Below are 24,878 nucleotides of genomic sequence, written 5' to 3' on the forward strand. Positions count from 1 at the left end.
TACATCACTTGTCCGTGACAGACATTGTCACAAAAAAACGTCTGTCACAAATATTCCATCAGGAACATCGGTCACAAATAATTCATTCAAAACCTCCGTCACAAAATTCTGTCACAAGTATCCCGTCACAAATATGTTACAAATATTTAATTATCTTTCAGTCACAATTCCATCACTGGTTATTGATTCGGGAAGTTTCGCTATTCGCTATTCAAAGCTATTTTAGTTTTTTATATCTATTATAGAAATATTTGAAAACTTCATTCAACTTCAAAATTCTTGATAATCAACACACAGTCTACTACAAAACAAAACTAACAAACAGCAGAAGATATCAAGTAAATTCTCACAGAAAATTCTTAGAAGACCAAATTTACATATGATTCCACAATAGTCAAAAAATATAATACATAGACCGAAAGAAAACTCGAATGAGTTTTGCATTAAAATTGAAGGAAGCCACCTAATTTTTCAATTCGATACAAGCTAAAAATATATTTCTTCTGTAACAATGTTCGAGATCAATATCCTTCTCAGTTACGTGCTCGAGCTTGTTGATGCAGAAAGCTGGTTTCGATCAGACTGTTGCTGCATTGAGCCCTCAAATTTGAACTCGAACAAAATTTACACAAGACCCTGCGAGCAAAGAAATTTATTTAACAATCAGTAAATTCCAATGCGCAGTTCCTCTATACTTACTGATGCGTAATCTATCACAATAGGAAACAAAAGTACTCTTGTCGTCCACGATTATGCATGAGCCATGCAGAGTTTGTGATGAGTTCTTGTTGCTATTGGCATTTGAAAAACAAGAAATGCATGTTGCATCAATATTATTCAGAGGAAACATTATGATTAACCCCCAAAATCGTAAGCATTAGGTAAGGAACGGGGAAAATACAAAAATCCGACCACTAAGATCTTCAATCTAGCTCTTTACTAACAAAAAAATCCGAAAAAAAAAGACAAACTTTTATGCAAAATCATATTTGTCTGAACACTAGAAGCAAACCTGCAATCTTAACTTTTCAAGGACTTGTATGGACAAAGTTTTATTGAAACATTCATTTCAACTTAGTAAAAGATTAAATCTAATTTGAAAACTTGCAGTAGTATAACACCTTCGGCACATTAGTCTAGAAGCAATTGAATAATATTTGGATAGGGCATTGATATCTCAAGATCATTAGAAGAGAAAAATGAAAATTCTGCTAAATGTAAAATCTCAACTCAAATGCATTGGCCATCACTAAAACCAACCTTAAAATCAAATCTCACTACTTAGATGGAAAAAATTCCTAGACTGCTAAAGGCACAATACCTTAGAGCTAATTAGACTTGAAAACACTATTAAAAAAAATAACAACTACAGAAGATAAAAATACGTTAATCTCGAACAATAATTGTTTATATACGGCCTAACAGCAGATCTGGGGAATTAGTTATAACATTTCAATATACATTTGCATCCAAAACTCAGAATTCCTGTAGACACAGATATGTAGTAAAGTACAAAATCAGAAACTAGCCACTTAAATTGCCGGTAGAAGAAATTAGATAAGTACCTAAAATCACTGATGCCAAATCACAATAATTGATTCCCAGTCTACCGCCGTCGATGGTTTCATGTTTGAAACGGAGTTGGAGTTTGAAAAAAAAAACCGTAAATCCAGAAACCCTAACCTTTTCACCGGGTGTTTTGTTGATGTTTTCTGGTGCTTGTTGACAGTGTCCACGGTATTAATTTATACAAAACGTTGAGTCGGAGGCTGTTGGTGGCGGGATTTGGCCAGAGTTCGTCTGGGGTGGCCGGATCTTGGTGGAGTAGGCTGTGGGTTGCCGGAATTTGACGGATCTGGCCGTGGATTGCCGGAATCCGACTGGTTTGGTCGTGGGCTGCCGAACAGATGTGTGGCTGAATATGGATGGAGAAAAAAGGTGAATAAGAAGAAAACAAATTAGATAAGGAAGAGATAGAGAGGGAAGAAGAAAAAAAAATAGAAGTAACAATTAATTGTGAGTAAAAGAGAGGGGATAGGTGCTGAATTTCTTGGGAAAGAAACAGAAGATGAAGGGAAGGAGAAGCCGGCCGCAATGACGAGAGGAAAAGTTAGAGAGAAGAAAAGGGCATAAAAAATATAAAAAAAAAAATGGGTGTGGTGAATAAAATAAAGGTAAGAGTCTATAAAAAAAATAAAGGGGAAGAAAGTGTGAAGATTAAAAATAGTAAAATATTAACATATAATTGAAACAATGCATTTTTTATTATTTATTTTTAGGGTAAATTATGAAAATCCCCCATAAAAAAATACAATATGTTACATATGTAAGTTAATTAATCAATGAAGTTACTTATTAACAAAAATGGATCAAATTTCAAAATTGTGTATCTTACAAACTCGGTCGAAAGTAATTTAAAATCAAATAACAAATATTTTTTGAAGCAAAATAATAAACAAAATTAAACAATTTTCCGAACCAATCCGGTTCGACCGTGACCCGGCAATAAAGCGGTTTGGTCTGACTTTTGAAACCGAAAAAGTCGAAAACTGGGGTCAAATGACCAAAAACCGGTTCGATTGAGTAAAACTCGAGAACCGACGAGTCAGTCAAGGAACCCGGTTTTTTGCCAAAACGTCTCGAATCACCTCTGAGTTGGTTATTTATGGCTAGATTTGAGCGAACCTTCATAGAATTAGTAGTGGGTGGCCGAATTTAGTCATGAGTGGTCGAAGGATTGTCGGATATGATCATGGGTAATCGAATAGGAGTGGCCGATTGCCGCATTTGAAGAATAAGAAATGAAAAATATAGAGTATAACTTATAAGCAATAAAATATAGTAAAAGTAAGGTGAAGTAGATAAAAGTGAAAATAATAAGTAGGATATTAAAAATATAAAGAAAATAATATTTTTAAAACATTAAAATTAATAAAATAATAGCATATTAAAAGAAAATCAAAAACCCGGTTAAACCGGTTCGACCCTATAAACTCGTGACCCAAGTGGTCGTCCGGTTCTATAGTCGGTCCGGTTCTAAAAACATTGCTCCGAATTGTTGTGTTCCTAGATTATTTTAAGTGTTTTTTCTATCACCTGGGCCTAGCCAATAAATAATTAAAAAAAATATCTTAATAGTTAAAGGTTGAACTATTGTCCGTGCATTACAGAATTAAAGAGGAATAGTATGAATTTTGAACAATATTTAAAATATATTAACAGTATTAGCATTAGAATAGTTAATATTTGTTATATTATTATGTTTTTTTAATATATTATAATCAGTTTTAGTCACCATTAAATTATTTTACAAAGATCAAAATAAGTATAAATTAAATGATTAATAAATCAAAATCAAAATGTAATTATTTTTTATCAATAAATATATGTGTCGAATTTATGACCAGGATATCAAAAGTGATGAATTAATGACGAAACTTAAAATGTGACAGATTCGTTACTGAATTACATGTGACGGATTTGTGATTGAATAAAGATAGTGACAGATAAATGACAAAATTTAAAATATGACAGATTTATGACGGAGTTGTGTATGACAGATTTGTGACGGCAATGAAGTAACGACGGATCAATGACGAATTGTGACATGAGACGGATTTACGACTGAAATTTATGTGACAAATTTGAGATGGAAACGGGATTGTGACGAAGTGGTGACCAATACTAGTCAAATTGTTACTTCTTTAAAAATATTATGACCGATTTGTGACCACACTATTTTTTGTCATAAACTATGTCACTGATTTGTGACAAAACTAATTTCTGTCAAACAAGATGTGACTCAAATGTGACAAAAGTTTGGTTGTCACAAAATTCGTCGCAAAATTGGTCACGTACTCGTCACAATCAATTGCAGAGTTTTTGTAATGAAAGCAGTCACAAATTTGACACTAATTCGATCACTAATTGTGACAGATTTAGTGTGTCACAAGTTTTCCGTTACAAAAGCCATGTTTTTTGGTAGTGAAACTAAAAACCATAAAAAATTAATTGGTATCAGAACTATTTGTTGCATATTGTGTTAGCCGATTCTATAGATTCTCGAACACCGGCTAGTTTCTACATGTGGTTTTATTTATTGCAATTTACTGAATTCTTTTTTGGATGTTTGTGCATTTAAATATAAAATCCCGAAAAGGGGTGAAAACATGTGAAAGTTCCCATTATATTCGAATTTGGATTAAGAGATTATAAATTAGGGGTTATTTGAGATAGGCCCCTCACAATGTGGTATAAACCCAAGCCTTTTTATTTTTTGAAAAATCCATTAGTTCTAATTAAGTTTCATTTGATATAAACAAAAATAATAATCTTATACCATTTTCTACCCTTTCAAACCCTAATTAGTGTTTGATTTATTTTATTTTATTTTGATTATTATTAGTTTTATTATTTATGTAAAAAAAAAAAAGAATTCCACCGGTAACCTGGGTGGTTGGAACCCCGGTTAGCCGACTCATCATTAGTTATTAACTTCAATTAGTTGACATTCATTTTTTTTTCTTTTATTTTTTTTATTTTAATATTTTTTTTTCCAGCGGCGCGTCCTCGAAGATCCGGTTAGCTGACTCAACATTATTTAACTTCAATTAGTTGACATTCATTTTTTTCTTTTATCTGTTTTTTTTCTTTCCGGCGGCAGGTCGTCGGAGTTCCTATTACCTAACTCAACATTAGTTAACTTCAATTAGTTGACATTCATTTTACGCGGCGGATTGTCGGAGCTCTGGTTAGCTAACTCAACATTAGTTAACTTTAAACAATTTTTCATTAAGATATATATTAATCTTATTATGGTTCTTATAAATCTTACAACCTAATTAATTCAATACATTTTTCTTTTAACCATCATACAAATTAAATAGAAGAAATTGCAAATCATGAAAGTTGTAAATTTTTCCATGAGATTTTAATTCAACTTGAATTACCAAAATTAATTTGTGTATGAAAAAATTATGATCAAAATACCTGCTCACGTAAGTTTATTTTATTGTAATCTGTGACACCATGATTTATTTGAATCTAACAAATTACAAACATGAAGATTAATATAGCTCTCTTTCTCTATAAAAAAATGTAGTCCTCTTTGTATGTTACATTAAGATTAATATATGCAAAGAAATTTTGATATGATCTAAAATTTAATATTATAAATTGTGAAAGTATAAAAAAATTAATTTTTTATGGGCGTTTTTAATTTAATTTCTCATTAAGAATCTATTATTATGAGCTTTTCAACTGTCTGAGCGGTTGCAGATGTTGACGCGAAAACAACCATTCCACTTCCCGTGCACCCTAAAACTGTGCGGCCGAACCGAGCAAGTTTTTTTAATCAAAATATGTCTTAAAAATAGTTTATGGTGTATACCTGTGTACCACATAAATTTCAACTGCTTAACGTTCCCGCGTTCGGACACATTTCGTGTCGGATTCTCGAGGACGTCTGCCGGACACCTTATTGGCGATTTTGCAATTTCTAAAAAGTTAGAAACACATGTTTGAAACTTTGAATAGCAAATTTCAGATATTTTTTATGCTTCCCTAATTATATACACGATTTAAGAATCAATTGCAAATTGATAGTTAAGAGTTAAATGTATTTTGAATAAGTTTGTATAGTATGAAAATATATAAAAATATTTACACGTGAATATTTACATATTTATAAATATAGCTCTGTAATTTTAATATTTACACATTCCCAAGCTAAGCTCATGTATCCCCATTTGTCGTTTCCCCGTATCTGATTCCCCGTATCACCGTTTAAGTGCGAGCTAATTGCATAGACCCCCTTGTGAAATTTTGAATGGTTAAAAAACCTCTCATGTTAAAAATATTAGCATAGACTCCCCTATATTATTTTTGACAAAGCACACTGGCCCTTATTTCGAAATTATCAATTGACTTTTATGAAATGACTAAAGTAACCCTCATATTGTTTAATAATTTATGTTTCAATTAAATAAATAAAATGCAAAAAGATTAAAAAGAAAGAAAAAGAGCGTCTTCCTCCTGCAACCCAATTCTTCCATAAGCCCTCCGCTGCATCACCACCACCACGTCCGCACCACTGCCGCAACCCAATTCTTCCATCGAGCCCTCCGCCGCCGCATCACCACCACCATGGCCGCATCACCACCACCATGTCCGCACCACCGCCGCATCACCAACACCACGGCCGCACCACCGCCGCATCCCCACCTGCCTTCCCACCCCAAAAAAAAGATATGCTTTATGTTTGATGGGTTCTTTCATATCTTTTGTAAATCAAGATGTTGGATCGAAGTACGTTTTGTGCGTGTGTGTATTGTACTGGGAATTGTGTTTTTTGTGCTTGAAGTGCTTTTTTCTTCCGGCGGGTTTAGATGGAGGAAGCAGCGTTTGTTGTTTTTTCTTCTTTTGCAAATGGACTGGTTATGAAGATGAATCGGTGGTTTTTGTTTGTTTTATTTTTTTTTTATTTGGCGAGCAGCAGATGTGAAGGAGAGGGGAAGAAGATGATGAAGTTTTGAGATATTATGAAAATTGCAATTTGGTTCTATGCAATTTGGAGAGACGGCTTTTCTGAAAGGGCAAATTACCAAAACCCCCCTGAGGTAAGCCTAAATAACGAAAATTCCCCCCACGTTCTCGTAATTACGAAAACCCCCCTGAGGTATGCAGACATCTTACAAATCGCTCTAACGGTGTTAAACTCGATAGAATCTTTTTGATTCTCCCGAATATTCCTCCGATAATACCAATTTTGCCCTTGTACACGAAATTACCCTTAGGGGTAATTGTAAGCATTTTATTTAATGAGGGGGGTCATAATTCATAAATATATGCTCTTCATGAAATATATAAGTGTCTACAAAATACTTATTTTTCTTAAATTAAACCCAAATATAATCAATCATTATGAATGTACAATGTATTTTTATTGGATTAAAAAAATCAATGGATGAGATTTCAAAATTTAATTATTTTTTACATATAAAATTAAATATTTTACAATTCGAGAAATACAACCATGCATCATTCAAGCTAAAAGCCTAAATCCGTATGAATACTCCTTTGGATAAATAAAATCAATTAAAATATATAAATAAAAAAAATAAAAAAATTATAATATCAAATTATCAATACAAATTACAAAGTAATAAATAAATTTATAACAGCAATAAATCATCAAGTGAAAGGGATGTCAGGGGGGATTTTCGTTATTTAGGCTTACCTCAGGGGGGTTTTGGTAATTTGCCCTTTATTTTTTACATATTTAACAGAAGGATATAATAGACATTTCACGTTTTCGGTTAAAAAAATTCGGTCAACCGTTAGTCAAGGGGGGTTTTCGTAATTACGAGAACGTGAGGGGGATTTTCGTTATTTAGGCTTACCTCAGGGGGGTTTTGGTAATTTGCCCTTTCTGAAATTAGTGGGGATTGAATTGAAAATTCTGAAAACTTCATTTTGAGCTTATGAAAAATATTTTGGGTAAATTTATAAATTTCAAAAATTGATTTAAAGGGTATTTAAGTCTTTCTAGTTCCTAAACACGAGGCCCAGTCGCACAAAGCGCGAGTGTATAACACATCGAGCTCGTAGGGTCTTTTTTGGCTTTGACTATTTTTCACAGGGGGTTTTGTGCTAATATTTTTAACACGAGGGGTTTTTCAGCAATTCGAGATTACACATGGGTGGTTTTTGCAAAAAACCCTTTTAAGTGCTGCATAGTGTATAAGTACGTTTTTTTAGTTAAACACTTGTATGCAAGGGAAATTTTTGACGTTATTTGTTAGTCAAGGTTAAACAACAAACTATCACAATCTTTATTTTATTTTATTTGTTCTGTTTAGTAAAAGCATGAATAAGCATTTAATGCGAACTACATGAATGGAAAGTATATAGATGCTGATAGTGTGAACAGATCGATATATGTGTATTATATTAAATATGGTAAAAAAATCGCAACGGGTAAATTCGCCAGAGAAAATCTTCTATAAATCACGACCATCAGAACAAATTCACAATTGTAATTTTCCTTGTCTGAATAATTCTCATCCATCGATCAACCATGGAAAACAACAAAGTATTAACTATTTGCAAGAAAAAAACAATGGGTCGAAGGAAGATCGAAATAAAAAAAATTGAAAAGAAAAGCAGTCTGCAAGTTACATTCTCGAAGCGGAGAATAGGCCTGTTCCGAAAAGCCAGCGAACTCAGCGTTCTCTGCGGTGCGGAAATCGCAATTCTCGTGCAGTCTCCGGCGAATAAGATCTTCTCGTACGGCCACCCCTCCGTAGAAACTTTGATCCACCGCTACCAGACCGGCGGAGGAGGCGGAGGCAGCAGCGCAGCCTCGAGTATCATCCCTTACAGGGAAGACGGAAGGAGTAAGTACGACGAAGCTGTGAAGAAACTCGAGATCGTAAAGAGATCAATGAAGCAAGAGAGTAGCAGTAGTAGTAATACAAGATTCTGGTGGGATGAACCGTTAGATGGCATGGAACTGTACGAACTTGAGGAATATGCCGAAGCAATGGAAGCTTTGAAGGATAACGTCTCGCGCAGAGTCGAGGAGATGCAGAAGCAGAAATCGAACGCTGCTTCTGCTTCCACGTCGGATCTTGATCGTAGTATCCAGATTAATTATCAAGATTTCGATGTAAGTAACTTTCTTGATTTTTCTTTATGTTTTTTAGGGTTTCTAGGGTTTGTGAAGAAGTTTTTCAATTTTTTCAAGAATCAAATCATTAGTGCATATGTGTTCATTAAATTCAGACATTAACGTGAACTGAGTTTTTGATCATTACAAGTAATCTATTCATTAATATTTCTTGCCAGATTCTTAAAACAGTTTCTTTCAAAGTAATTGTTAGTACATATTTTTTTTTATTACTAATTCTTTTTTTCCTTTTATGCTTTAGGGTTTTTTAGGGTTTGAAGAAGCGAATCATGAATACGTATTTTTATAAAATTATGAAAAGTAACTGAAATCGAAGGTTCAATGAATTGATGTTTTATCATTTCATATCCCTTCAATATTTCTTGTCAGAAATTCAATCGCCTACATATATATACATTTGTTCTGTGAGTATATGTTTTTTTTTTTTTGAGTAATTCAAGTCATTACAAGGGGAAGTAGGGGTGGGGGGACTCGAACCCTAGACCTTTTACCCTATTGGTAAGGCTAGGTACATATATATACATTTGTTCTGTGAGTATATGTTGATTATGTTATTACATAAACATTAGTTGACTCGAATTTTTTTTCTACTTGTTAATTCGGCAGGGATGTAAGAGCGAGTTAGAAGAGATGTTGATCAAAGCGGAGGCTGGAGATGATATCAACGCACAGATGGAGAAAGGCGTCAGTGGTTCGATCGACGACAACGACGATGATGTTCTAGACATTGATGAACTATTTAATTTCACTCAAGATCCAACCATCTTTTTCGACCTCTGATCCCAAGCTTCATTCGATAATTGTTAACTATTATTCATAGTATAGGCTAACGATATTGTTCGATTTTTGTTTGGAGTCTGATCAATCAGCTGTGTATATATTCATATATTACATGGTTTCCCATTCAATGTACTTTGCTGAATGTGGAATTTTAATTCATTTTTTTTATACATTCTTGCTATGCAGTTACTGTTTTCAGGTTTATTGAATTAATTATTGTTTCATCCTCATAAGATATAGGAAATATTATATTCATATTTCAAGTATGCTAAAGTTTTTCTAATTTTACCTACTCATACAGTTTAGTACACAACGGTAGTTTTTTTTCATATCATTGGTATAAAAATAAACTAAATTAATTAAAGTACTCTTTAGAAGACATCACTATTTTTTTTTATTTGAACATCAAATAATTTACATTACTATTTCAAAATTAAAACAAATAAAAATAATGTCTTCGATTAGTTTAAATTGAATGAATAATTATTTTAAAATTAATAAAATTCAATAATTGTTTAACAAAATAAAAAGGAACCTCATTAGCTTTTGTTGAATTACACAAACCAAGTACAATTGTTTCATGTAATACAACACGAAATGGGAAAAAAAAACGGTTAATTACATAAAAATGAAAAAAAAAATTAACTTGGTTCATACATGCTGAATATATTGAATGGACCAAGTGAAATTTGCTCGTGCATTACAACCCGGGGGAAAAAAAACACAGTAGTTTGTGTTGAATTACACAAACCAACTGCGTTTGGTTCGTGTAATTCAACACGGACCACTTAAAACTAAAAAAAATTGAAATGTATATGTAACGTAAACGGGTAATATGGTATTTTTACTTCAAATCTATTGTTTTACGAACAATTTCAAGTTTCAACCGAGAGAATATATTTTTGTTGAAAGGGCTTTAAATATTATGTTAAAAAAGCCCCTGCAAATATTTACCCCTTAAAACTTCCACATGCAAGAATAATATATATAATAGATTGCTAAAATATGATCATTCCGTTGTGGACTTGCAGAAAACTGAAAAGAGAAAATAGTTTAGTCTAATTTTATATTATGATTGTGTTTGAATGAAAGCAAGCCAAGATTTACAAATGGAGATAAAAACAAATGCGATGTTAAGTGTCTTTTTTTTTCTTTTTCTTTTTTATAAGATAATGTAAATTTAAGATTATGCATAATATTCTTATACAATTATCAATTTAATTAGCTGATTTAAATTGGTATAGAAAGTCAATTCAACAGTCTACGACTTTAATGTTTTGAATTTTCTCATACTCGAATCAAAAAATGGCTAAAATTATGTTTTAAGTAGACTTATAGAGGGTTAATTAGGACAATATTCGTTCATTCATGAATATTTATATATCTCATCTGACATCCAATTTGATTCAAGTTAGGATTAGAAAGTTAATTCAAATGAATTGGTGCTTTTAGTTTTGACAAATTAGGGAAAATGGGACGAAATCACAGATGTAGTTAGAACAATACTAGTGAAATTGAAACGTAGCACCTCCAGTAAGAAATCAAGTTTATTTATTTTATAGACTGTAATCCCAGTGTCGCCAGACTAAATGTAGAACCTCAAATGTATTGAATCTATTTATGTAGATTCACATAATTTTATCAATGCATAGTAGTATAAATTAAAGATTCAAATATTTTGATGTTTGTGTGCGCATATATCTTATATATAAAAGAAAGATCCGCTACCTTAACGGGCCGTTGAGTTACCATGATTTACATTCCTCCATCAATCCTTGTCGGACCAAGGGATGGGGGCCCTGGGGGCGAGGGATTTCGCCTTTTGGTGCAAGAAACGCTATGCAACCCTAAAAAACCCTAATGGTATTTCTGTAATTATTTATTTTTAATATTTTTTCTTTACTAATTTCTAACTATAATTTTTAACAATTATTAATATCCTATTTTTCACTGATATATCTCAAATCTTAATAGATAAAGCTAGAAATTCGATTTGTTAAATCTTAGTAAATTTATTTGGATATAAATCTTAATTTGTAAGATTTAAAAAAAAACATGAATAGTACTATATTTTTAAATTTTACTTTATTAGTGTACTATATTTTCTTATCATGTATTAAATTTTTTTTTCCACTATTTAAATAATATCCCGTGCATTGCACGGGGGAAAAATGCTAGTATGAATAATAATATAGGAATATGGATTCGTTGATTATCAGTCGAATAAATGTTCTAGGCCACCTTTTATAGGTCGGGTACAATGGCAATCAACTACATTGTAGGTCTGAGAATTTGTATCATCGACCAACTAATATATTTAAAAAAATAATTAATCAATTTTATTATTGTATAATAAGGATTTTATTATATAATAACATTTTTTTCTTAATTATTATCTTTTTAATTTGTCTCAATTTTGAAATAATAATTTATGTTTATAATTCCGTTACTAATTTTATTATCATTTTAATAGAACTTTTATCATAAAATTTTAAATAGTTTGTGCATGGGTAATTATCGGTCAACCGAGTTTCAAAAATATATTGAAAATCACTAACGAACCCATATAGTATGGGTTAGTTGAAGTTACGAGACCAATTATAGTGGGTTGATGACTTCTTCAACCCTACACCCGGTGATAAACATTGGGTGGGTCTTCTGCTGCTACGTGTCCTTTTTTTTTTTTTTTTTTTTTTTTTTTCTTTTTATAATATATTCTCCTGCTAGGGTTTACCTTTACGGGTTTTAGAAAAGGAAAAAAAAAACAAAAAACATGTGGCAGCAGAAGACTCACCCAATGTTTATCACCGGATGTAGGGTCAAAGGAGACGTGGGTTGATAGACATTTAAGTATAGGACAATAAAAATAGATCAGATCGCTTGGTAGATAAAACCATCTAATTCCCAGCGCTATGGAATAATATAAAAATGACACCTACGTTAAGTATAGGCCAATAATTTTTTTTTTATCGAATGCCCATCGAGCAAGGGGTTAGGAAGACCCCAAACTGTTTATAATCTCAAATTATAACCTAATTAATCTAACGTTATTAATATTACAGCCTAATTAATTCGATAAAACTTTTCTTTTAACCATCATACAATTAAATAACAAAAATTGCAAAACGTGAAAATTATAAATTTTTCCATGAGCTTTCTAATATAACTTGAATAAAAAAAAATTGTATGAAAAAATAATTATCAAAATACTTGATCACATATGTTTATTTTATTGTGATTTATGACCAAGATTCAATTTTATTTTTTTTGAAAAAAATGAAATTTATTAGGCTAAACCAGCCAAATTAGAAGGAAGAGAATATCCTTCTGTACAATCCAAAACAATCCAAAATTGAAGAGGTAGCAATAGCATGAGCGAGTTGGTTGCAACCACGCTTTACAAATGAGAAAGAACAATTATGAAAGGTAATGGCAAGAATTTTAATGTTTTCTAGATAGGCTCCGTAAGAAGTGATGGAGCTCCCACCTTCCTGTATAGATTTGATAACCTGTAAATTGTCGCCTTCCACTATAATATCGAGCCATCCATGATTAGCCGCTTGTTGGATCGCTTGGAGCGCTGCGTGAGCTTCGCCATTGACCGGGCTCACTGTTCCCTGTACCCTAACCACACTTCACCACAAAACTTGACCGAGAGATTTCCTCGCTACCATCCCATCTTATAAAAGTCGCATTTTGGGGGTAGTGCAACGTCGAAGTTGACCTTAACAATACCTGTCATGGGAGGTTGCCAATGTGCTTGACTTTCCGAAATCATGGCAGGCAGATTAGGGCCAAGAGCCTGATGGAAGACTTCCAAATAACTCTCACTCCACGGCACCAGCTCACCCACTCCAACTCCGGGATTCCCATGCACATCATTATTTCTCACCTCCCACAACTTTCAGCAGACCACCATTGCCAAGAGAAATAAGTCGTCAGTTAATTCTCTGTGAAGAAAAAGATAACCATGCCAGGAAAGATTGAAGTCTCCGCACACATACAGGTTAAACGGCTCTACCATCCACACCTTCGAAATGTTTCTACAATGAACAAGAACATGCATAATCGTTTCTGGGTGGATCCCACAGTAGCCACAAAACGGAGAGCGAACAACATGTCGCCGAAAAAGTGCCGCGTAAGTAGGGAGGATGTCCGAGATTGCTTGCCAAAGAAAATGTTTGATCTTGGGAGGGATCGAGAGGTTCCAGAACAGTTTTCACTGCCTCTTCCGGTCTTCACAACTCGAGGAGGGACCGCTCCCTACTGTTGCCTTTGGAAAAGACCGATTGCTGTGGATTTGATGGTAGCATGATTTAATTCGGGTGAACAAACTATTTGTAGACAACTTCCACGCAAGGTGGTCTTTCGCATGAAAGTAGCCGATGGGGACTTCCAGAATCCGAGCTCGATCAATGGGCCAGAATGTATCATTGATGATAGTCAAGTTCCAAATTCGTGAATCCGGGTTAATCAAGTCTGCTACCGAATTTGGAAAGGCCGTGTGAGAAGTCCTTTTGGTGAAAATAACTCCACTGTCCCTCAACCACGGTGCACCCCAAATCGAGGTCGAGAGTCCGTCCCCAATTCGAAATTCGAAGTCCCATCTTCTCACAATAACGGCTGATAGCAAACTTCTCCATGTCGCCGAGGGACGAGTACCACCATCCGCTGTCCAGATATCACCCACGGGAAAGTAGCGGGCCTTTAATATTCTCGAGAGGAGCAAATCTGGATTGGTTATGATTCTCCACAATTGTTTTGCCAACGTGGCTAGGTTGAAGCTTCAGAGATCTCTGAAGCTTATTCCCCTGAATTCTTTGGACTTACAAAGGTGCTGCCACGAAGTCCAAGCCATGGATCTCGAGCGACCACTTCCCCACCAGAACTTCCGAATAGCCATCTCGATCTCTTCTACCAATCCATGTGGGAGAGAGAAGCATGCCATAACATATAACAAATTACAAAACATCAAGATTAATTGTAACTCTCTTTTTCTCTATAAAATATGTAGTTGTCGTTGTATGTTACATTAGGATTAATTAGGGGTGTAAATTGGAATGGAATTTGCAAATTCCGCCAATTTCGATTTGAAAATATTTGAATTTGAAACCATATTTGTAATTCCAATTTCCGATTCTTCCGAATTTATTTGGAATGGTATATAGAATTACCGGAAAATCTGATTTCCAATCCGATTTTAGTTTCACATACTTTTATGATTTTTCGAAATAGATAATATAATTTTATAATATAGTTTGTAATTTAATAATATAACTTATGTTATATTTTATATGAAAATTATAAATAACGAAGGGTCAAGTAAATTAAAACCTCATAAAAGATTAATTGGTATAAAAAGAATTATGTTACATTTTTTCTTATAAGAAAATTTATGTTTCAATTTGTTGTTCCTACATGTGTTTTTATTTATTGCGTTTTGTCGAACTCCTTTTTGTGAAGACCGCCATTTCAGTTCCTAGGCAACGTCACTATAAGTTCGCGACCGAAATGAACAATTTTTTTAATCAAATATGTCTTAAGAATATTTTATGGTGTCTACCTACACGTAGCATGAAAATTTCAACTTTTTAATATTTCTGCGTTCGGATACATTTTTGTCGGATACTTGAAGACACTTGCCGGACACCTTATGGGCCATTTTACAATTTCTAAAAAGTTACAAACATGTTTGAATAGCAAAGTTTCAGATATTTTTGTTGTTTCCCTACTTATTTATACTATTTAATGATCAATTGCAAATTGATAGTTGATACTAAAATTTATTTTGAATATGTTTGTATGAAAAATATATATAAAAATTAATTTATATATAAATAAAAACTTATATATATGTTTATATAACATATTTATAAATAAATCCCTATAATTTTAATATTCACGCATTTCCCTCAAGTTCATGTATCCCCATTTCTTGTTTCCCCATTTCTTGTTTCCCCGTATCTGATTCCCCGTATCAGCGTTTACATGCCCGTGCTGCATACTGTATACCTATTTTTTTAGTTAAACAATTGTATGCAAGGAAACTTTTTTAACGTTAATTGTTAGTCAAGGTTTAAACTATAAATCACAATCTTTTTATTTTATTTTATTTGTTCTGTTTAGGAAAACGACCATGAATAAGCATTTAATGCGAACTACAGTATACATGGAAAGTATATAGATGCTGCTAGTATATATATTAAATATGGTAAAAAAATCACAGCGGTTAAATTCGGCAGAGAAAATCTTCTATATATATTATCATGACCATCTGAAGATCGAACAACTTCACAATTGTAATTTTCCTTGTCTGAATAATTCTCATCGATCGTTCAGCCATGGAAAACAACGAAGTATTAAGTATTTGCAAGAAAAAAACAATGGGTCGAAGGAAGATCGAAATAAAAAAAATTGAAAAGAAAAGCAGTCTGCAAGTAACATTCTCGAAGCGGAGAACCGGCCTGTTTCGAAAAGCCAGCGAAATCAGCGTTCTCTGCGGTGCGGAAATCGCAATTCTCGTGCAGTCTCCGGCGAATAAGATCTACTCATACGGCCACCCTTCCGTCGAAACTTTGCTCCACCGCTACCAGACCGGGGGAGGTGGCGGAGCATCCTCGAGTATTATCCCTTACAGGGAAGATGGGAGGAGTAAGTACGATGAAGCTGTAAAGAAACTCGAGATCGTAAAGAGATCAATGAAGCAAGAGAGTAGCAGTTGTAGTAGTACAAGATTCTGGTGGGACGAACCGATGGAGGGCATGGAACTGTACGAACTTGAGGAATATGTCGATGCTATGGAAGCTTTGAAGGATAACGTCTCGCGCAGAGTCGAGGAGATGGAGAAGCAGAAATCGAACGCTGCTTCCGCTTCCACGTCGGATCTTGATCGTAGTTTCCAGATTAATTATCAAGATTTCGATGTAAGTAACTTTCTTGACTTTCCTGTGTTTTTTAGGGTTCCTTGGGTTTGTGAAGAAGTTCAATTTTTTCAAGAATCAAATCATTAGTGCATATGTGTTAATTAAATTCAGACATTCATATGAACTTAGTTTAGGATCATTACAAAGTAATTTATTCATTTATATTTCTTGTCATATTCTTAAAGTTTCGTTAAAAGTAATTGTTATCAATGATCTTTTTTCTCCTTTCTGCTTTAGGATTTTTAGGGTTACGAAGAAACGGATCATCAATACGTATCTTTTTTTTTTTTTTTAAATTCTGACAAGTAACTGAAATTCGAGGTTAAGTAAATTCAGACATTAACATGATGAACAGATGTTGTATTAGTACACGTATATAATTATAAGTTGATTATGTTATTATACGAACACTAGTAATTGACTCGATTTTTTTTTCTACTTGTTAATTCGGCAGGGATGTAAGAGCGAGTTAGAAGAGATGTTGAAAGGGGATGCTGGAGATGATATCAACGCACAGATGGATAAAGGCGTCAGTGGTTCGATTGACGATGACAACGACGTTCTAAACATTGATGAACTATTTAATTTCAATCAAGATCCAACCATCTTTTTCGACATCTGATCCCAATCTTCACTCGAGAATTGTTATTAAATATTATTTATAGTATAGGCTAACGATATTGTTGATTTTTGTTTGGAGTCTGATCAATCAGTTGTGTATATATTCATATATTACATGGTTTCCCATTCAGCTGGATGTGGAATTTTAATTGAGTCATTTTTATACATTCTTGCTCTGCAGTTATTGCTTTAAGGTTTATTGAATCAATTATTGTTTCATCATCAGAAGATATAGAAAATACTTTATTCATATTTCAAGAATGCTAATTTTTTTCTAACATTACCTTCTCATATATCATTGATATAAAAATAAACTAAATTAAAGTACTCTTTTAGAAGACATCAGTATTTTTTTTTATTAGATTTTTTATTTGAACATCAAATAATTTAGTGGATGTACATACATATTTCTCTAGTTAATTCGTAGTTTTTACATTAGTATTTCAAAATTAAACAAATAAAAATAATGTCTTCAATTAGTTTAAATTTAATGAATAATTATTTTAAAATTAATAAAATTCAATAATTGTTTAACAAAAAAAGGAACCTCGGCTTTTGTTGAATATAATTACACGAACCAAGTACAATTGTTTCATGCAATACAACACGAAATGGAAAAAAAACAACGGTTATATAAATAAAAATGAAAAAGAGAAAACCTTGGTTCATGTTGAATACAACATGGAGAAAAAAATAGTAGTTTGCGTTGAATTACACGAACCAACTGCGCTTGGTTAAACAGTAATTCAACATGGACCACTTAAACTTAAAAACAATTTCAAATATTTATATATATGGTTGTGTATGGATCGGTTTACCATCAACCAACTCATTTTCGACCCATTTAAGTTGGGTCGATAATGTCAACCAACTTATGTGTAGTTTTGTGGGTAATGGTTTATAATATGCTAAACAGTTGATTAATCGGGTAATATCGGCCAACCAATTTTATTTATTAATTTATTATTTATTAATTTTATTTAAAGTGTTTAATATTTTTAATTTCAAATTTCTATTTCATGTCACATTTATCAAATTTTCTAATATCGATCAAAATCCTAAAAACAATAAATCTAACCTAATTATCTAATTTGAACCATTTTAATTTTAAGACATGATATAGCCTAAAATATTTGGACGGTTATTAATTGTTCAATTATTTATGTTTAATTGCAATACATATGTCCCATAATGTTTTGAATCTTGTTTTTAAATATTATTGAACTAGTCATATATAATTATAAAAAGAATAGTGTTGTAACAACTTATAAAATATTAAAAAAAAATCGATGAATTACCCATCAACCAAACTATCAACTTATCCATTAAATTGGTTATCAATCACCACCCAACCCATGTCAATTAGGTCGATAACGGTTTTCAATGTTTACCAAAGTTAGTTAGATGGGTCGGGTTGGTTTCATGGCTAGTTTGTAACCAACCCAACCCAACCAATATAAATATATATATATATATATATATATATAACGTAAACAGGGTAAATATTGCATTTTTACTTCAAATATATTGTTTTACGAACAAAAATATTGATTTTTGGCTCTTTGCATCTTCGAATTTTTTTATAGCACTTTGCACCTTTGAAATACGGTAAATCATGTATAATGCACCCCGAATGAATTCTTAAAGTTAATAAAAGTAATTTAATATTTTTTGTGATCTTTTTTAGGATATCAAATGTCAAATCATTTTTTTTTATTTATCAATCCTTTCGAAACTACGAAGTGCAAAAAAAAAAAACATCTCATCAACATATTAATTATTTTTTTCCACAAAAAAATATTTTACAAAAAATAAAAAGAACAAAAAATAAAAAGAACAAAAAATATCCTTCAGCTATTTAGATATTAAGATATTTGAAAATTATATTTTCTTTCAAAGATTTCTACCAAATAATTTTACTAATATAAAAGTCCATCAATTGAATAATTTAGTGATTTTTTTTTTGGTACGAAAATAGAGGTTTACAGTAATTCTTTGTGATTTTTTTTTTCGTGTTTTGTACACTCGAAATCATGTAGCTGGTGGAAGAATAATAATTTTATTTTTTACACCCCACCCTGTAAATTAAAAAAAAAAGAAATCAATAAAAAATGAAAATACCCTCAATGAGTTTTTAATATTCCATTCATGGTGCATTGAAAATGATTTATTGTGTTTCGAGGGTGCAAGATGCTATTAATTTTTTTTAAGGTGCAATGTGCCAAAATACCACATTTTAAAGGTGCAAAGTGGGATTAAGCGAATTAGGATTGTGATTAAATGAAAGTGAGCCAACAATTACAAATGGAGAAAAAAACAAATGTGATGTTAAATGTCTTCTCTTTTTATTTTTTAAGGTAATGTAAATTTAAGATTATGCATAGTGTTCTTATGCAGTCATCAATTTAGCTGATTAAAATTAGAATAGAAAGTCAATTCAATAGTCCGTCACATTAATGTTTTGAATTTTCTCAGACTCGAATCATAAAATGGTTAAAGTTATGTTTTAAGTCGACTTATTGTGGGTTAGGATAATATTCGTTCATTCATGCATAATTATCTCATCTGACATCCAAATTCAAATTAGGATTATCAAGCTAATTCAAATGAAATTTGGTGCTTTGAGTTTGGACAAATTCGGGAAAAATGGGACAAAATCACATTTGTAGTTAGAACAATACTAGTGAAATTGAAAATTAGCTCCCGCCGTAAGAAATCAAGTTTTTTTTTTTTTTTAGCCCATAATCCCAGTTTCGCCGGACTAAATGTTGAACCTAAAATGTATTCATGAATATATTTTTGCATATCCAAATTCAATTTTATCAATACATTGAAATTAAAAATTCAAATATTTTGACGTTTGTGTGCGCATATATATGAATAATAGGGTAGGGAATATGGATCGGGTAAGTTGATTATCAGTCGAATAAATGTACTATTTAGAATTGTAGACTATACTTTGAGATCAACATATCAATATAAGAAGATCAAGTATGCCCAGTGACGAAATAAAATCCAATTAGTCGAGTTGATGCCTGAATAATGACCAATTTAAATTATTTATGCAAACCGTTTAACAAATATGATGTCCAATGTAGCCAATTCATCAGCGTCAATGAACATGAAAATTTTTGTAACGGAGAAGCGCAAGAGTGTCTCGAATCGAAATAAGGACAGATTGTAAGGTCCAATAACCAATGTTCAATACCATGTCGCCATTGGCGGAACATAGAAGGGGCTGGGGGGACTCTTGACCCCCCAAGATTAAAAAAAAAAAAATTGTTTAGGTATTTTGCCACTGTTTTTTTTCAATATTACTTTTAGCCCCCTAAATTTTTTGCAAATATGTATCTTAATCATTAATTTTTTTGTTTCCTATCCATATATATATATATATATATATATATATATATATATATATATATATATATATATATATATATATATATATATATATATATATATATATATTTCATATAAAAATATAAAATAAAATGGTGAAAACTTGTATAATTTGAAATAAAATTTATGAATATTTACATATTTTTGAATTTTTTTATCAATAACTCTAAAAATTAATATGAGATGATGCCATGAATCCCCAAAATATTAAGTACAATACATTATTAAAATAATTTGAATTAATTTAAATTTTTTTGTCATGCTAAATACGATAATATATATATATATATATATATATATATATATATATATATATATATATATATATATATATATATATATATATATATATATATATATATATATATATATATATATATATTTATATATATATATATATATATATATATATATATATATTTATATATATATATATATATATATGACATTTGAATTAAAACATATCTATACAAACTTATATTTGCAATGTCTTATGAACCTAAAACAAAATTTCGGGGCGCTGCCCCGAACCCCGAAATTTTGGCTAGCCCCCCTACATATTCATCCTGGTTCCGCCCCTGCATGTCGCAATTCAATTGCACGTGGTTCAAAATGTGGTACAACATTTGAATGTGAAAAAAATCGAAAATTGCATATTAACCACTTCAATGAAAGTTAATTATTTAACATAGGGTCTGTTTGGTTAAGCTTATTATAAACAGTTGATAAAGTCTTACATCCGATAAGATGTTTTAAGAGCTAATAAGCTGTAAAATCTTTTATTTTTATCATTAATTATTAAAGTGTTTGGATAAAAAGCTTATATGTAGTTTTACTCATTACAAGATTTTGGGTTAACTGCAAAAAAATCCCCTAAATTTTGGACCCTTTTGCGCTTTACCCCTGAACGGAAAAAAATTGCACGGGCATACCTAAACTCTATTGTTCTTAGCACCGACGAATGTCAATTTTTGGCCAAAATTGACCGGAATTGAAATCACGTGCCTTACGTGTGAATATAGCTTGGGTAAATTAGTCTTTTCCTTGTACACCCATTGTCTTCCTTTTATTTTTAATAAATATAAAAACATGAAAAAATGACGCCCTTTTTTGATCTTGCCCACTCTTTGGTTCCATTGCCGCTGCTCCAGCACTACTCACCCCCAGAGGATTCCCCAAACTCACACGCACACTACACACAGTAGCTATATCTTTGTTTTCTATTTTCTCCTCACTGTGTTGTGTGTTTACTTAGGGTGCATTTGGATGGTGTGGGAGGGATTTCAAATCCATAATAACAAATTCATTAAACTTGTTTGGATTGATGGATTTGAAGATGGATTTCAAATCCACATCCCTCATTTAATTTTTACTTGATTTTGGAGCGATAATAGTGGATTTCAAAAGACTCCAAATTAGAGTCAATTCAAATCCCTTCCCAAAATCAAATTCCCTACAAATTCCTCCATCCAAATGGACCCTTATTATTTTCGTTTTTCTCTTGGGATTTGAGTTGAGAGCAATGGCGACGGCGTTTGGAACAACAAATGCCTTGGCAACGGGGATTTAGGGCTCTGATTACCTGACTAAGCATTAACTTACACCAGACTGTTTTACTGTTGAAGTCAGGTAACCGTAGCTCCGATCATCAGCCATAAGAGGGAAGAAAAAAAAAGGTTGAATGTCAACTAATGTTGAAGTTAAGTAATGTTGAGATACCTTATTAATTGAAGATCCAACGACCTGCCGCCGGAAAAAAAAACAAGTTGTCAAATAATGTTAAAGTTAACTAATGTTGAGTCAGCTGACCGGAGCTTCGACCTACCAGCAGTATAAAATTGAAAGAAGAATAATAATAAAAGGAAAAAAAAATGAAATGTCAACTAGTGTTGAAGTTAAAAAATACGGAGTCAGCTGATCGGAGTTCCGACAGTCCAGGCCACTGCCGCTAAAAAAAAAGGTCGGGTCGGATCGGGTCGTACCGGGTTGGCGGGGTGAGTTGGGCTTATGTCAAAATAGAAATATGTAGAATTATTTGGAAATTTTTTTTTCGTAGAATTATTTAAAATGGAATTAAATAGTGTGTTTTTTTTTTGTTATCGGAAAATTTATTTTATTAAATAGCGCAAGGTGTGCAAAGTATCAATTTATATTACAAGCACACCACCTCACAAGTCGACAAACTCGCTATATTTTGAGCTTATATCACTCGTAACTCCTCTTATAGTTTTCCCAAACAATTGTTATGAGAGACACTCCATTTATGTGTCCGTGCTGCGTAGTGTATATGTGTAACTATATTTTTTTAGTTAAATACTTGTATGGAAGGATTTTTTTTTAACGTTAATTGTTAGTCAAGGTTAAACTATAAATCACAATCTTTATTTATTTTATTTATTCTGTTTAGGAAAACCATGAATAAGCAATTAATGCGAACTACAGTGTACATGGAAAGTATATAGATGCTACTAGTGCGTATCACTTAAAATATGGTAAAAAAATCACAACGGTTAAATTCCGCAGAGAAAATCTTCTATAAATCACGACCATCAGAGAAGATCGAACCACTTCACAATTGTTATTTTCCTTGTCTGAATAATTCTCATCCATCGATCAGCCATGGAAAACAACAACAAAGAATTAACTACTTGCAAGAAAAAAACAATGGGGCGAAGGAAGATCGAAATTAAAAAAATCGAAAAGAAAAGCAGTCTGCAAGTAACATTCTCGAAGCGGAGAACGGGCCTGTTTCGAAAAGCCAGCGAAATCAGCGTTCTCTGCGGTGCCGAAATCGCAATCCTTGTGCAGTCTCCGGCGAATAAGATCTACTCGTACGGCCACCCCTCCGTCGAAACTTTGCTCCACCGCTACCAGACCGGCGGTGGCGGAGGCGGCGGCGCAGCCTTGAATATTATCCCTTACAGGGAAGACCGCAGGGATAAGTACGATGAAGCTGTAAGGAAACTCGAGATCGTAAAGAGATCAGTGAAGCAAGAATGTAGTATTAGTAGTACAAGATTCTGGTGGGACGAACCGATGGAGGGCATGGAACTTTACGAACTTGAGGAATATGTCGATGCTATGGAAGCTTTGAAGGATAACGTCACGCGCAGAGTCGAGGAGATGGAGAAGCAGAAATCGAACGCTGGTTCCGCTTCCACGTCGGATCTTGATCGTAGTTTCCAGATTCATTATCAAGATTTCGATGTAAGTAACTTTCTTGACTCTCCTTTATGTTTTTAGGGTTTCTAGGGTTTGTGAAGAACTTCAATTTTTTTCAAGAATCAATCATTAGTGCATATATGTTCATTAAATTCAGACATTAACGTGAACTGAGTTTTTGATCATTACAAGTAATTTGTTCATTAATATTTCTTGCCAGATTCTTAAAAGTAATTAATTGTTAGAGCATATTTTTTTTATTAGTGATTTTTTTTGTCCTTTCGCTTTAGGGTTTTTAGGGTTTCAAAGAAGTGAATCATCAATACGTATATTCTTATAAAATTATGACAATAAATTGAGACAGTAACATGATGATCGAATTGATGTTTTATCATTACATATCCATTCATTGTTTCTTGCCAGATTCAATCGTCTACATATATATACTATTGTTCTGTATAAGTATAAGTTGATTATGTTATTATATTGACTCGATTTTTTTTCTTTCTAATTGTTAATTCGGCAGGGATGTAACAACGAGTTAGAAGAGATGTTGAAAGTGGAGGCTGGAGATGAAGTTTCTTACATGTTGAAAATCGGCAGAAAATGTGGAAACCTTTGTTAGCATGTGTCATATGATATGGAACTGTGGACTCTTAGGTTGTGTTTGGGAAGTACTTCTATTTTATGGTTACGGAAAGGAAATTAGATGCTATACCTGATTATTTACATTGGGTGAATTTGAATTGTAGATCTATACATAATTACACATACATCCACGTGTATTTGTACTGATTGGATAGTTATTTAATCTAATCTACGATTCAAATCTACCCGGTGTAAATAGCTAGATGTAGCATCTAACTTCCCGGAAAATTAGATGCTACATAAATGTTACATCAGGAGATACGTGTTACAAATACACTTTATAGGAAAGTGTTGCATATTGTTGTTATTTCTATTGACTTCCTAATATAATTCTATTGTACTCGCATTTTAGAATGTATGTAAAACATTTTATACATTTATGAATTTTTAGAAAGGCACTCTCAATCATAGTATTAATTCAATCACTATCATCAATTTGAAACGCGGATACATAGTATAAATATGAGTGTTATTTCATTTGTAAAGTCACGGTGCTTGCTAAAACTATAAAGAGCCACCATCTAAGATAACCTTTTATTTTCCTTTTGCAGAAATTAAAAAAATAAAAGGAAAATATAATAACATGACTATACATTAAGAATGGATTGCACAAATTAAAAAAATCAATAAAAAAGAAAGAACAAACCATGATA

At 32.3% G+C, this 24,878-nt stretch overlaps 3 protein-coding genes and 1 long non-coding RNA gene across 4 annotated transcripts; 3 read left to right on the forward strand and 1 right to left on the reverse strand.

Moving 5' to 3' along the window:
- Window positions 1–332: 332 nt before the first annotated feature.
- LOC105954278 (uncharacterized) lies at window positions 333–2,161 on the reverse strand. The gene is made up of 2 exons (XR_001172503.2): window positions 1,566–2,161; window positions 333–636 (listed from the first exon to the last, which is right to left on the reverse strand). It is a non-coding gene; the product is annotated as an uncharacterized LOC105954278 (long non-coding RNA).
- A 5,896-nt stretch (window positions 2,162–8,057) lies between these two features.
- Window positions 8,058–9,469, forward strand: LOC105954703 (agamous-like MADS-box protein AGL29). The gene is made up of 2 exons (XM_088817456.1): window positions 8,058–8,767; window positions 9,296–9,469. The coding sequence occupies exons 1-2, from the start codon at window positions 8,078–8,080 to the stop codon at window positions 9,467–9,469; spliced, it is 864 nt and encodes a 287-aa protein (XP_088673582.1). The 5' UTR covers window positions 8,058–8,077.
- Window positions 9,470–15,849: 6,380 nt separating this feature from the next.
- Window positions 15,850–16,593, forward strand: LOC105954701 (agamous-like MADS-box protein AGL61). The gene has a single exon (XM_088817648.1). The coding sequence runs from the start codon at window positions 15,853–15,855 to the stop codon at window positions 16,477–16,479; it is 627 nt and encodes a 208-aa protein (XP_088673774.1). The 5' UTR covers window positions 15,850–15,852; the 3' UTR covers window positions 16,480–16,593.
- Window positions 16,594–23,079: 6,486 nt separating this feature from the next.
- Window positions 23,080–24,202, forward strand: LOC105954700 (agamous-like MADS-box protein AGL61). Its single transcript, XM_012978381.2, has 2 exons — window positions 23,080–23,622; window positions 24,104–24,202. The coding sequence occupies exons 1-2, from the start codon at window positions 23,080–23,082 to the stop codon at window positions 24,200–24,202; spliced, it is 642 nt and encodes a 213-aa protein (XP_012833835.2).
- Window positions 24,203–24,878: the final 676 nt, after the last annotated feature.

Source organism: Erythranthe guttata, chromosome 4, assembly GCF_056151865.1.
Source record: "Erythranthe guttata isolate IM_541 chromosome 4, IM_541, whole genome shotgun sequence".
Classification (NCBI taxonomy): domain Eukaryota; kingdom Viridiplantae; phylum Streptophyta; class Magnoliopsida; order Lamiales; family Phrymaceae; genus Erythranthe; species Erythranthe guttata.